This window comes from Mizuhopecten yessoensis, unplaced genomic scaffold, assembly GCF_002113885.1.
Source record: "Mizuhopecten yessoensis strain PY_sf001 unplaced genomic scaffold, ASM211388v2 scaffold10867, whole genome shotgun sequence".
In the NCBI taxonomy this organism is placed as follows: Eukaryota; Metazoa; Mollusca; class Bivalvia; order Pectinida; family Pectinidae; genus Mizuhopecten; species Mizuhopecten yessoensis.
Window position 1 is genome coordinate 2,305,695 of NW_018408761.1, and position 16,067 is coordinate 2,321,761.

The 16,067-nt window shown below is 40.7% G+C and overlaps 1 protein-coding gene across 1 annotated transcript; it reads right to left on the reverse strand.

The window, feature by feature from the left end:
• Positions 1-6,129: 6,129 nt before the first annotated feature.
• On the reverse strand, positions 6,130-12,291 carry LOC110463150. Its single transcript, XM_021517538.1, has 5 exons — positions 12,077-12,291; positions 11,719-11,832; positions 9,605-9,686; positions 8,363-8,524; positions 6,130-6,355 (listed from the first exon to the last, which is right to left on the reverse strand). Exons 1-5 carry the CDS (start codon positions 12,236-12,238, stop codon positions 6,264-6,266), a joined length of 612 nt encoding a protein of 203 aa, XP_021373213.1. The 5' UTR covers positions 12,239-12,291; the 3' UTR covers positions 6,130-6,263.
• Positions 12,292-16,067: the final 3,776 nt, after the last annotated feature.

Sequence of the window (16,067 nt, forward strand, 5' to 3'; positions counted from 1 at the left end):
GATTGAATTGTTTTGTTGTCTGTTCCTTGATGACCTTAGACAGGATTTTAACGTATTATCTTTGTCAGGTAGGACAGCCATATACGCAGGATCATGCATACTGCATGTGTGTCAGTCGTACTTTAATGGATATTTGCGCTACCTGATAAAATCAAGTACCTGCTCAATGTCAGACCCAGAACGTGGTTACAGAAGTAGAGTGGTATTCCTTATGAAGTTAGATGACCGAAGGACTTCTAATATCAGATTATTTGAGCTAGACGAAATGTTTCAAGGAGATAGAGGATACAAAACACCTTCAGTGATAGATTGTTTTTGATCGTGAGGAGTAAGGACGAGTGAGTTGCTTTACTAAATGTAATACTGCTATGTCTGCATTGGGGGGAACAACAACACAATCAGCAGTAAAAGTGCCGAAAGAAATGCTGTGACATAGTTTTCCTGGATAATTGACAGAATATACTACAGGTGAAAGATAAATCATTGTAGAAGCCGTTCTGACTTTCCATGAACCACGACAGTTTGAGTAAATATGATTTTAGACGGTTAAAGTGTCAAATGGGGTACAATCTGCCATATGGTGAAGTTACCGATATTTCTATATCAAGAATGTGACTAAAGCAGGACTATTTGTTTAACCTAGAATCTGTTCGCCCATACTGACACGAGTGTAGCGGTGCGAAGGTGTACAGCTCACAGTTACTGACCCAAAATTGAATCAAAGTGAAATAAGTGATAAAACGTACCTACTGGGAAACTTACAAATGTGTGAGCAGGGGAGGCTCGGACCACGGGTTAGGACAAAGAATGATAACAGGGGAGGCTCGGACAAAGGGTGAGAACAGAGGAGGCTCGGAGAACGGGTTAGGACAAAGGGTGAGAACAGGGGAGGCTTGGACAACGGGTTAGGACAAAGGATGAGAACAGGGGAGGCTCGAATAACGGGTGAGGACAAAAAGTGAGCACAAGGGAGGCTCGGAAAACGGGTTAGGACAAAGGATGAGAACAGGGGAGGCTCGAATAACGGGTGAGGACAAAAAGTGAGAACAAGGGAGGCTCGGAAAACGGGTTAGGACAAAGGATGAGAACAGGGGAGGCTCGAATAACGGGTGAGGACAAAAAGTGAGCACAAGGGAGGCTCGGAAAACGGGTTAGGACAAAGGATGAGAACAGGGGAGGCTTGGACAACGGGTTAGGACAAAGGATGAGAACAGGGGAGGCTCGAATAACGGGGGAGGACAAAAAGTGAGAACAAGGGAGGCTCGGAAAACGGGTTAGGACAAAGGATGATAACAGGGGAGGCTCGGACAACGGGTTAGGACAAAGGATGAGAAAAGGGGAGGCTTAGACAACGGGTTAGGACAAAGGATGAGAACAGGGGAGGCTCGAATAACGGGTGAGGACAAAAAGTGAGAACAAGGGAGGCTCGGAAAACGGGTTAGGACAAAGGATGAGAACAGGGGAGGCTCGGACAACGGGTGAGGACAAAAAGTGAGAACAGGGGAGGCTCGGACAATGGGTTAGGACAAAGGATGAGAACAGGGGAGGCTCGGACAACGGGTGAGGACAAAAAGTGAGAACAGGGGAGGCTCGGACAATGGGTTAGGACAAAGGATGAGAACAGGGGAGGCTTAGACAACGGGTTAGGACAAAGGATGAGAACAGGGGAGGCTCGGATAACGGGTGAGGACAAAAAGTGAGAACAAGGGAGGCTCGGACAACGGGTTAGGACAAAGGATGAGAACAGGGGAGGCTTGAACAACGGGTTAAGACAAAGGATGAGAACAGGGGAGGCTCGGACAACGGGTGAGGACAAAAAGTGAGAACAGGGGAGGCTCGGACAATGGGTAAGAACAAAGGGTAAGAACAGGGGAGCCTCGGACCACGGGTTAGGACAAAGGATGATAACAGGGGAGGCTCGGACAATGGGTTAGGACAAAGGATGAGAACAGGGGAGACTCGGACAACGGGTGAGGACAAAAAGTGAGAACAGGGGAGGCTCGGAAAACGGGTTAGGACAAAGGATGAGAACAGGGGAGACTCGGACAACGGGTTAGGACAAAGGATGAGAACAGAGGAGGCTCGGAGAACGGGTTAGGACAAAGGGTGAGAACAGGGGAGGCTCGGACAACGGGGGAGGACAAAAAGTGAGAACGGGGAGGCTCGGACAATGGGTTAGGAGGGGGGGAGGACAACAACAGAACCAGCAGTAAAAGTGCCGAAAGAAATGCGGTGACATAGTTTTCCTGGATAATTGACAGAATATACTACAGGTGAAAGATAAATCATTGTAGAAGCCGTTCTGACTTTCCATGAACTACGACAGTTTGAGTAAATATGTTTTAGACGGTTAAAGTGTAAAATGGGGTGCAATCTGCCATATGGTGAAGTTACCGATATTTCTTTATCAAGAATGTGGCTAAAGCAGAACTATTTGTTTAACCTAGAATCTGTTCGCCTATACTGACACGAGTGTAGCGGTGCGAAGGTGTACAGCTCACAGTTACTGACCCAAAATTGAATCAAAGTGAAATAAGTGATAAAACCTACCTACTGGGAAACTTACAAATGTGTGAGCAGGGGAGGCTCGGACAACGGGTTAGGACAAAGGATGATAACAGGGTAGGCTCGGACAACGGGTTAGGACAAAGGATGAGAACAGGGGAGGCTTGGACAACGGGTTAGGACAAAAAGTGAGAACAGGGGAGGCTCGGACAACGGGTTAGGCCAAAGGATGATAACCGGGGAGGCTCGGACAACGGGTTAAGACAAAGGGTGAGAACAGAGGAGGCTCGGACAACGGGTTAGGACAAAGGATGAGAACAGGGAAGGCTTAGACAACGGGTTAGGACAAAGGATGAGAACAGGGGAGGCTCGGATAACGGGTGAGGACAAAAAGTGAGAATAAGGGAGGCTCGGACAACGGGTTAGGACAAAGGATGAGAACAGGGGAGGCTTGGACAACGGGTTAGGACAAAGGATGAGAACAGGGGAGGCTCGGACAACGGGTGAGGACAAAAAGTGAGAACAGGGGAGGCTCGGACAATGGGTTAGGACAAAGGGTAAGAACAGGGGAGCCTCGGACAATGGGTTAGGACAAAGGATGATAACAGGGGAGGCTCGGACAATAGGTGAGGACAAAGGATGATAACAGGGGAGGCTCGGACAACGGGTTAAGACAAAGGGTGAGAACAGAGGAGGTTCGGACAACGGGTTAGGACAAAGGATGAGAACAGGGGAGGTCTAGACAACGGGTTAGGACAAAGGATGATAACAGGGGAGGCTCGGACATCGGGTTAAGACAAAGGGTGATTACAGAGGAGGTTCGGACAACGGGTTAGGACAAAGGATGAGAACAGGGGAGGCTTAGACAACGGGTTAGGACAAAGGATGAGAACAGGGAAGGCTTGGACAACGGGTTAGGACAAAGGATGAGAACAGGGGAGGATCGGACAACGGGTGAGGACAAAAAATGAGAACAGGGGAGGCTCGGACAATGGGTTAGGACAAAGGGTAAGAACAGGGGAGGCTCGGACAATGGGTTAGGTCAAAGGGTGAGAACAGGGGAGGCTCGGAGAACGGGGTAGGACAAAGGATGAGAACAGGGGAGGCTTGGACAACGGGTTAGGACAATAAGTGAAAAAAGGGGAGGCTCAGACACCGGGGTAGGACAAAGGATGATAACAGGGGAGGCTCGGACAACGGGTTAGGACAAATGATGAGAACAGGGTAGGCTCGGATAACGGTTGAGAACAAAAAGTGAGAACAAGGGAGGCTCGGACAACGGGTTAGGACAAAGGGTGGGAACAGAGGAGGCTCGGACAATATGTGAGGACAAAAAGTGAGAACAGGGGAGGCTCGTACAATAGGTTAGAACAAAGGGTAGGAACAGGGGAGCCTCGGACAATGAGTTAGGACAAAGGATGAGAACAGGGGAGGCTCGGACATCGGGTTAAGACAAAGGGTGATAACAGAGGAGGTTCGGACAACGGGTAAGGACAAAGGATGAGAACAGTGGAGGCTTAGACAACGGGTTAGGACAATGGATGAGAACAGGGGAGGCTTGGACAACGGGTTAGGACAAAGGATGATAACAGGGGAGGCTCGGACAACGGGGGAGGACAAAAAGTGAGAACAGTGGAGGCTCGGACAATGGGTTAGAACAAAGGTTAAGAACAGGCGAGCCCCGGACAATGGGTTAGGACAAAGGGAAAGAACAGGGGAGCCTCGGACAATGAGTTAGGGCAAAGGATGAGAACAGGGGAGGCGCGGACAACGGGGGAGGACAAAAAGGGAGAACAGTGGAGGCTCGGACAACGGGTGAGGACAAAAAGTGAGAACAGTGGAGGCTCGGACAATGGGTTAGAACAAAGGATAAGAACAGGGGAGCCTCGGACAATGAGTTAGGACAAAGGATGAGAACAGGGGAGGCTCGGACAACAGGTTAAGACAAAGGGTGAGAACAGAGGAGGCTCGGAAAACGGGTTAGGACAAAGGATGAGAACAGGGGAGGCTCGGACAACGGGTTAGGACAAAGGGTGAGAACAGGGGAGGCTCGGACAACGGGTGAGGACAAAAAGTGAGAACAGGGGAGGCTCGGACAACGGGTTAGGACAAAGGCTGAGAACAGGGAAGGCTCGGTTAACTGGTTAGGAAAAGGGGGAAAACAGGGGAGGCTCGGTTAACGGGTTAGGACAAAGGGTGAGAACAGGGGAGGCTCGGACAACGGATTAGGACAAAGGGTGGGAGCAGAGGCGGCTCAGACAATAGGTTAGGACAAAAAGAGAGAACAGGGGAGGACCGGACAACGGGTGAGGACAAAAAGTGAGAACAGTGGAGGCTCGGACAATGGGTTAGAACAAAGGATAAGAACAGGGGAGCCTCGGACAATGAGTTAGGACAAACGATGAGAACAGGGGAGGCTCGGACAACAGGTTAAGACAAAGGGTGAGAACAGAGGAGGCTCGGAAAACGGGTTAGGTCAAAGGATGAGAACAGGGGAGGCTCGGACAACGGGTTAGGACAAAGGATGAGAACAGGGAAGGCTCGGCTAACGGGTTAGGACAAAGGGTGAAAACAGGGGAGGCTCGGTTAACGGGTTAGGACAAATGGTGAGAACAGGGGAATTAACGACATTAGGAGGGACATTGTATCCTAGAACGCCGATCTGATTGTGTCTAATATGGTTTTTTTAAATATTTTTCTACAGAAAAAAACGGCCAAACCCCGAAATCCTTTGTACAGGGGTGTTTTCGGTGTATCATTCGTGTAACAGTCATTCTGACAAAAGCTGTGTTTATAGTTTATTGTGTCAGTGTTTATAATGCATGTTTTAAATGATACATCAATTTAACACTGTCTTCCATGAAAAATGACTGTGTACATAACGCCCTTAATCAATTTATGTTTAGAACAATAACATTACTGATACATATCCTTCGGTGTACCATATCGTTCAAATGAGAGTAACAGCTTCTATTACTATCAGACCAATGTTGAATGTCGTTCGCACACTGGTCAGGAGAACTTGTAAATCCTGTTTATTCTAATAGTAATTGAGGTTAATTATAAGTCTCGCGGAGTGTGACCATCGGAACTTTATCAACTGTTCTTTGGAAATAACATATTATTATACAGTAAATAAGTTGATAATTAAATTTCATTTCGCACATTGGTGTGATCAAGTTATAGTGTCTAAATAACGTTATTGTAGTAGGACTCCTCATAATGATATTTACGGAATGATTCTTTAACTTTACATGTGGTTACTATTAATAGAAAGAAATAAGGTCATTATGGAACTATTTTTATCTGAATAATACATACACAAGCGGTTACTATTAATAGAAAGAAATAAGGTCATTATGGAACTATTTTTTCTGAATAATACATACACAAGCGGTTACTATTAACGGAAAGATATAAGGTCATGGAGGAACTATACTTTTTCTGAACTGTACATAATGTTACATGTTGCTACAGCTGTAAACAGTTTAGTCCTCATAACATGATATCGCTAATCAAGTTATAATGATGTGAACGCTAACTTATTATTTTGACCAAGGACAACAGCCAGCTTTTTAACTGTCCTGAAACACCATAAGGAAAAAGTATATTATAGATATATTTTAATGTTGTCGACGTTTCACATGTACACCCAAATCTGTAAATATGACATTGATGTATAATGACGATATTGTTCCATTTCATTTGTCTAAATCTTTGAATGAGTACGTTATGAAGAATAAGCATATGATGTATTACTAATGCTGCTGACATGACGTTGGGAGGTTAAATATACCGTCTGGCACTCCAGTGTTTACGTTACTGTACGTAAATATCGACTGACTGGGCTCTACAACAGAGACAGTATACAATGACACGAATGTATAATAATTTAACTGAATTAAATGTTAGATAGATGTCTGGTTGTTATATAGGAAACTGAACAGGTACTGATGGCAAATATAATAATAATAATAGTAATAATAATATACAACATTTATATAGCGCCCTATATAATTTGTAAAACTACCCTAAAACGCTTTACAACATATGGATTTTAGTATTAGTTATAATTGTGAAACAAAACCAAAGGCTTACACTCACTTTTATACAATTAGCAAGCAGATAATCATCACAATGTGCACATAAATGAACAAACAAAGGGTGGTATTTACATGACGTCTTTGCAAAGAGCCTAAAATGCAGACGTGGAGAGGTGAGTTTTGATGTCCCTCTTTCTTGAATTTGGCCAGGGTATTTGACTTTCTAATAGCAGATGGTAAGCTATTCCACAACGTAGCCGAAACCCTCCAAAAGAACCGGTTTCCATAGGTCACAGTACGAGATTTTGGGACACACAACAATGATTCTGACTCCGACCGCAGTGATCGTGACGGCTGATACAGGGTAGCAATCTCCAGTAGGTACTGGAGAGCTGTTCCATTCATTTAGTGCCTTGCATGTGTACATCAAAATATGGTACTGCGCCCTGTATCGTACAGATAACCAGAGCAATGAATATAGCACAGGTGTGATGTGTTCTCTCTTTTGAGTTCAAGCAACCAGCCGTGCTCTAGTGTTCTGAACCCTCTGCAGACGACTAGTTTGTTTGTCAGATATACCACAGAGCAGGGCGTTACCACAACCGAGAGGTAACAAGTGAATGCACCAAAAGCTTGCATGCATCTGCAGTTATAAACTGCCGAATACAACCGATGTTCCTGATCTGGTAGTAACAGGATTTGGTAATAGCGTTCACTTGTTTCGCCATGTTCAGTGAACTATCAAAGTATACCCCTAGACTTTTAACAGCTGGGACAGTCTCAATAGTTCTGGCACCGACCTTGAGCTGGAGAGCCATTGTTTGCCGACGCTTTGGAGAAAAGACGATTAGTTCCGTCTTTTCCTGATTAAGCTTTAGCATGTTGGCGTTCATCCGGGTACTGATATCTGTCAGACAAGCTTCCAGATTTTCTGAAATTGCATCCCAACTGTCCTGCGGTTTGATGACCATGCCATGCTATGGCGACGACAAATCTCTCCAATCGGTTCGGAGTACAGGCACTATTTACGTGGTCCTAACACAGACCCTTGAGGAACCCCGAAATCTAGTACTTTGTCTGGTCATCGATATCTGAACCTAACTGTCAATGCAAGAATGTCAATGTCCTGAGATGTTACAAAATCCCCGATGGACAATGACTTATTCTTATCACTGCAAAAGCGTATTATGTAAGTCAAATGTGAAAGGAATGTTTAAATATACAAATATATTTAACTAAAAATGGTATGTTAACACCTGGAGGAGTGTGCGTTCGCGAGAGATGAAACGGCCGGGTTGCATCAATAATGTTGCCAAATGTGAATGACGAATTTTTTTACAGACGTCACTTCGTCACAACAACAACAAAAAATGTAGACAACTCGACCACCGGTTAAAACTCTGTCCTCTGATAAACGAAATTAAAACCAAAATAACGACAAAGTTTCAAATTCAAAAACTCTAATTGTAGACGAGAAATGATCTCGAACTATTTAAATAATATAGCTCGATCGTAACCATATGCTGACGGTGTAGTATATGTTATTTGTCAAATATTGAAACAGTAATTACAGACTTTTTTTGCATACTAGTTCAAAATGGAATACACACAGTGGTACATATATTCACACACATACTTCAACATATATTAAAACTTCCTAAGAAAACATGTGCTAACTATAATTAGGAAACAATATTGATGTTACATTTAATTGCTACTTAATTATTAATTTGTGATATGTAAATCGAGTCTTTTAATGGAAATGACTGAGCTTATAATTGATTTAAAATAGCACTAAGTCACAAATCACTTACTAGTAGAGGACAAATCTGTAAGTGTCCTGACGAAGGGGAGACAACCATCAGAAGTAAATGACATTGTATCAGCTGTCTGACCAGGTTTTACTTTCCACACGTCGATACTGAAGTTGTTGTCATGACTACCGATCACGCGTCTGCCTATGTATTCACCTTCCTCTGTAACATCATGTCCAGTTATTTTATAACGAAGGTAAATCTTTATTATTAAATCCTATTACAATGTAATTTTTTATTTTCACTACATGACATTGATATTTCAAAATATCGTGATAAGAAATGACAGTATGGACAATCATACAGTAGTTGTATAAAGTCGTTTTCTGTTCTTATTGGCAGACGCGGTACTTAAAAAACAATGTCATGGACGTCTGAATGTGAACCTAAGCACAACACGTGCTGTTAACAAACTCATATTGGTTGGTTTCCCTGATAGATTTTGTTTATGTTTTGCCCTTGTAAGAACCTTCAGAAAACAAATTAATATAATTCATAGATTGACAGAAGGATCGCTCCCGTCTTGGCCGGCAATAATTAAGATTATCGAGCTATTTGTAGATCTTCGTAACACAAGGCTCTTTTGAGGTGAATGGAACTAAGTACAACGTAAGTTACATCACTGAACAGAACACCATCTACGACTGTATTTGACTATTATACGCTTATAAATTGCTGTGTTTACTAATATTTGAATGAACAAAATGGTTCTTCAGGGTTGCACAGGGAAGCTTTGAAACCTTTGTCGAGTAGATTGGTTCAAGAAGCGAGAACCACTACAATGGCTCTCGGATAATGAGACCGTTTTAGTCATGATTGTAACTCAATGGTTAGACACCGATGCTTGAATGTTAAAGTTTATAGTATAAAGTAAATATTTCGAAGTTAAATTGTGAATTTACAGGATATTAGTGTGTATTTTCAGGCAACTGACATATAACCACAATTATGCATTTGTTATATGACAAAATACCAATTAGCAAAACTTAAATAATTATACGAAAAATGCAGTAAGCGCTTAAGTAGGTGATACCAGTCCAAACTTTACCAACTAATATGGGATCGACTTTAACAGGTACGATAATGACGAGTATCACAGCCTTATTTGACAGAGAAATCAGGAACACAGTATACTTAGGAACATTATATATTAACAGATTCGACTTAATAAATAAATCAGAGAAAGGTCAATGTGTTCTGCTATTGTAAAGTAAAACAGATTCGGATTGATTTGTCACCTACTTGGTACACAAAGAAATGTCTCAGGAAAGGAACCGTAGGACTGGCAGTGATGATCCTCGTCCTTTAGGAAGTAATTTGTCGTCTGAATGTGAAGAGAAAGCAAAACATAATAAAAGGGAATAATTTCATCGTTTGTACAATATATTTGTTATACATATGCAAGACCACACACTTGTGTTTTTCTAACGAATCAGAAAACACGAGTTTATTGCGCGAACAATTATATTCACGAATGCGCGGAACGCACGAGTAAATATATACGTCCGCGCAATAAATGAGTGCTGTCTGATTCGTTAGGAAAACACAAGTGTGTGGTCTTGCTTTTATCACATACCTTCCGTATTTGGAAGAGATCGATACAAAGATTTTATAAACTTTGATATTTTTTTGCAAATACCGGGAACTTTTCAGTTCGCAATGACAATGGGATTCCCATAACGAGTAGATCCGGCTAGTAGGTAAATACAACATTCCGTATTGCACATACGCACATGTTTTTTGATAAAATCAAATATGAAGTTAACACAGAATCAAGAGTTACATCAAATATAAAACGTACGACAGTGATCGGAGTTTTTGTATAGACCTACCGTGGTATAGTTGATGATTGTGTATAGACCTACCGTGGGATAGTCGGTGATTGTGTATAGACCTACCGTGGTATAGTCGGGGATTGTCTATAGACCTACCGTGGTATAGTTGGTGATTGTGTAAAGACCTACCGTGGTCTAGTTGGTGATTGTGTATAGACCTACCGTGGTATAGTTGGTGATTGTGAATAGACCTACCGTGGTATAGTCGGTGATTGTGTAAAGACCTACCGTGGTATAGTCGGTGATTGTGTATAGACCTACCGTGGTATAGTTGGTGATTGTGTATAGACCTACCGTGGTATAGTTGGTGATTGTGTATAGACCTACCGTGGTATAGTTGGTGATTGTGTATAGACCTACCGTGGTATAGTTGGTGATTGTGTATAGACCTACCGTGGTATAGTTGGTGATTGTGTATAGACCTACCGTGGTATAGTTGGTGATTGTGTATAGACCTACCGTGGTATAGTTGGTGATTGTGTATAGACCTACCGTGGTATAGTTGGTGATTGTGTATAGACCTACCGTGGTATAGTTGGTGATTGTGTATAGACCTACCGTGGTATAGTTGGTGATTGTGTATAGACCTACCGTGGTATAGTTGGTGATTGTGTATAGACCTACCGTGGTATAGTTGGTGATTGTGTATAGACCTACCGTGGTATAGTTGGTGATTGTGTATAGACCTACCGTGGTATAGTTGGTGATTGTGTATAGACCTACCGTGGTATAGTTGGTGATTGTGTATAGACCTACCGTGGTATAGTTGGTGATTGTGTATAGACCTACCGTGGTATAGTTGGTGATTCTTTATAGACCTACCGTGGTATAGTTGGTGATTGTGTATAGACCTACCGTGGTATAGTTGGTGATTGTGTATAGACCTACCGTGGTATAGTTGGTGATTGTGTATAGACCTACCGTGGTATAGTCGGTGATTGTGTATAGACCTACCGTGGTATAGTTGGTGTATGTGTAAAGACCTACCGTGGTATAGTTGGTGATTGTGTTAAGACCTACCGTGGTATAGTTGGTGATTGTGTATAGACCTACCGTGGTATAGTTGGTGGATGTGTAAAGACCTACCGTGTTATAGTTGGTGATTGTGTATAGACCAACCGTGGTATAGTTGGTAATTGTGTATAGACCTACGGTGGTATAGTTGGTGATTGAGTATAGACCTACCGTGGGATAGTCGGTGATTTTGTATAGACCTACCGTGGGATAGTTGGTGTATGTGTAATGACCTACCGTGGTATAGTCGGTGTATGTGTTAAGACCTACCGTGGTATAGTTGGTGATTGTGTTAAGACCTACCGGGGTATAGTTGATGCTTGTGTTAAGACCTATCGTGATATTGTCGGTGATACTTGTGTATAGACCTACTGTGGTATAGTCGGTGATTGTGTTAAGACCTACTGTGGTATAGTTGGTGATTGTGTTAAGACCTACCGTGGTATAATTGGTGATTGTGTTAAGACGTATCGTGATATTGTCGGTGATACTTGTGTAAAGACCTACCGTGGTATAGTTGGTGATAATTGAGTAAGGAAATGTGGTCCCATTAGGGTTAACACCGGTATTAAAAGTCCTCTGCATGCCAGCATCATGATCAACATAGATCTGAATGGTTTCCTAGGCAAGTGAAAAAAGTGATGCCGAGTTACTGAGATTGATTACATCAGACACAATGTTATGGGGGTTTTTTTAAAGCTAAAAGTATAGTTAAGGATAAGAACAAATTCATGATGTTTTTCTATTTTTGGCGATACACTATCTTGTTATGCATGGAATGCTTAAACGTGCTACATCATGGTCATTACCTTATTTTGAAGAATTCTTTTTATATACCAAGTCAATTTTAATGAGGAACACTTACATCAAAAGATTCTGGCCCTTCAGCAATATTTAACGTTCCTCCAGTCTTGCTGACCGTGGCTGAGAATTGTCTGGGAGGACAGCAGTGTGGCGGGGTAAAGGCATAACCACTGCCATACACCAAGACAGGCACCAGACACATTAACACAATACTAATCGCCATTGATGACTGGTAATGTTTACCTCACGACCTTGATGCAAGTCTAAATATCTATGTTCTAGTACCATGTGCTTTAATTCACACGGATAAGGACCGAACGCGGTTATCACTACTTACTGTGTACGTTATCACTACTTACTGTGTGCGTTATCACTACTTACTGTGTACGTTATCGCTACTTACTGTGTACGTTATCATTACTTACTGTGTACGTTATCACTACTTACTGTGTGCGTTATCACTACTTACTGTGTACGTTATCACTACTTACTGTGTACGTTATCATTACTTACTGTGTACGTCATCACTACTTACTGTGTGCGTTATCACTACTTACTGTGTACGTTATCACTACTTACTGTGTACGTTATCACTACTTACTGTGTGCGTTATCACTACTTACTGTGTACGTTATCCTGTTTAATGTGAAGAGTAAAAGGTATACAAAGTAATTGTATTATGTTAATAATTTGATCGTCACATATAAATGGTAATTCGACTTTTATTTTCTTTCACAAAGTATATGCCTTGAGACAAAGGGCATTTTTAGGAGAAAAGGTTGGGTTTCAGACACTATAGAAACTCTTATGACTTGAACGAGAAACTCTTATCACATGAACGAAGGACTGGATTACATAAGGATATTTTATAATTAGATAACAGTCCTATGCTAGTATATTTCTGTATCTTTCTACCTCAATATCAATTAAAGATGTAGGTTTATATCTGCAATTCAGTATTTAGCATATTTTCTCTTTTACCAAATTATATTTTGAAAGCTTTATCAAATACATACAATTATTTACTTAAAAGTGGCCACGTGTTATGTATGTAGTGATGACTTATTAGAACTAGTATCTGTTAACGAAATAGTAACTACAGGTTTGTAACTGAACGATACATTGTTATATAAATGTATTGTAAATATTGTTAATGAATAGTAATGTATTTGTACTGGTTACACGCTAGGTGTACCTGAAGGAAGAACACCTGTATGAATACTGTTAATTTACTTATTAGAAGCTAGGTATACCTGGAGGAAGTACATTTTAAAGGGGCATTGAATAAAAGTAATATTTTGTTTAGTGAAATAGTTTATTGTTCATGTAACGTAATGTACCGAATACAGTTGATTAATAATCGTTACATGTACGTGACTGAACTAGGCCAACAGTTGTTAGCAGCAATATGTACGTAAGTGAGATATAAACAGATAATTTAGTTAATGTGATTTCAATAAATAGTATCTACGTGCATTTTTGGTGATATGGAATAAAGTATTTATCACATGATTTGATCGGTTAAGATTTATAACAAAAGTCTACTCCGTGTGTGTAACTGAGGAGAAGTCTGTGATGGTTTGTCACTTTGAACTACAGCATTAGAACGGTAATAAACCATGGCAACAGTGAGATATAACGTCACAATCAGGTCTCGACGGGGAAAAGAGAAGTATTGACTTCAAACGCTGATAATCTTCCTAACATATTATTTATAAGATTTGGAGAGAAAAATCAACACCACAATGATAGTATGCAAGAGAGAGATCAGCATTAGGGTGACTTCTTGAATATCGGTCTAGACAATCAAGAATCAATCAGGTTACCTTGACATACCTTCACAGTAGTGTATTCACAGTCATTGTGATTGGAAAATATCGCAAGTTGCCTTTCTTTTTTCATTTTGAGTTGTCTTTAGGCATTAGTTAAATTTTTGTCTATAATATCATACTTTAATTTCGATCTGGAAAAGGTTTTTGAGATTTTGGTAAATGTTAGAAAACTTACACATTTTAATAGATGATCTATTACAACAACAACATGTCTTTTTCATATTTTGGCAACAAACTAGCAGAGTTCTCTGGTGTGATTTGGTTCAGTGAACATATTGACCACACACGCGACTGTAAATCATCCTTAATTTGACTTGGAAATAAGAACTGAAATGAAGTTGATTCCCATACCTTGTGTTATTGTGATCTAAAAATAGAACATTTTATGTATTCATATAAAACTCATCGACAGTTTTATTATGGAAAGGTTGATTATTTTATTTTATATATTTACACTAATTACTGCCGTTTTATATCCCGATCTATAAAGTAGATCTGTGTCATGGTCTATAATATATACGTATATACGTGTATATAATCATGTGTGTGTTTTTACTTTATCATTTTATGTTTGTTACATTTTGTAAATGGCTCAGAGAGACAGTATCTCACATGAAAAAAAAGTGTTTTTTTATATTATTCTCGACAAGACATTAGAAGTGCATCACATGTCCACCGATAAAAGCCGACATTGACTAGGAGCGCGTGATTTTTGTTAAAGGACTGTGTGTTTCTCAAAATAATATTTAGACGTGCCCCCAAAGCATTTCTGTTGTAGTTTTTTTTCAGATTTCTTACATTACTGTTTTAAAAATAATAAAACAATTGTAATTTTTAACTTCGGTTGATACCAGGATTTATCGACCCGTTGAAAAATAAATTGACAGAGAACGAGGATGGAGTCAATCTATCGTTTCTTGGGTGGATAAATCCAAGTACAGGATCGTCCTCGGTCAACGACTTTACTTGAATAATAGCGCAAATAATTGTATGCATGTTTATATCTAGCCTTGTCGCTATACAACAGCAAATAAACCTTGTATTGGACATGCATGTATCTTCAGCGCGTTCGTTTAGGTTGCTCCATGGTCCATTACCTCTTACAGTTTTTTTTTCTCAATTAGTCCAATCATTTTAACAAGATATCCAATGGTATTTAAACCCCTCATTTCTTGCAAATGGACCCATCAGAACAATCTTTCTTTTTACTGTTTTCATGATTTCTGCCGTTTGCCATGTCTCAGAAACAAATAAACATTTACATATGTACGTATACATCTCTGTCATTGACCTAAAAACGCCCCTTACCGCAACCTCTCCCTTTGCTGCGTCATAAACGGAATTACTATATGCAATCTAGGAACAATATACAGGGAACGCTAAGGAAGAAAAACAAACGTTTAGCAATTGATTGAATGGTAAGTGTGTTACGTCTTCGTCAAATCTATAGTCATACGACACCGGGCTCTAGACTACCGATGATAGGCCTACACTTGTACCTACATCAAACTGCTTGGTATTATAGGGTAAATTATGTATTGACAAACGTTTGAGTGTTCTTCTGTATCTTCTGCATGGGTGACTAAGTGGAACGTCCTGCTACAGTATCAAAGTTATAATAATGTAATACGATAACACTGTAGAAGTGGCCTTGTAATAGCCTCATCAGCTGTACACACTCAAAGGCTCGTTTTAACGCCTGGAAAATGTACCAAGAGATTGCTTTTAATCACATTACTGTAAGAGTACAAAGAAATGCAACAGAATACAATATTCCGTTTTTGCGTATTGCAGAGTTATCTTCTCTTGAGAGCAGGTATTGATTTTTACGTCATTTGTTTGTGAGAGTAACGTCATCAATCTATGAGAAAACGACGTTATTTTCTCACACAAACCAATGACGTAACAATCAATCCCTGCTCCCAAGAGAAGATAACTCTGTAATACGCAAAGACGGAATACAGGAGCTTCAATTATCGCAATCATAATTAAGCGCAATGTTTAAAAAATGAAAGGCGCTTAACTAAGACTACCGCTAGATTTGGTACGTTTACAGTATTTTGATAGCGCGTTAACCAGTTGCACATAGTAAATAAATCCTATTGAAGACGAGAGGATGATAGAGACAATGAGATACATTATGTTAATCAAGTCTGGTCGCATTCATGTCTTCAAGAGACAATGCAGATATAATTGGCCAATGATTACTAGAGACAACAA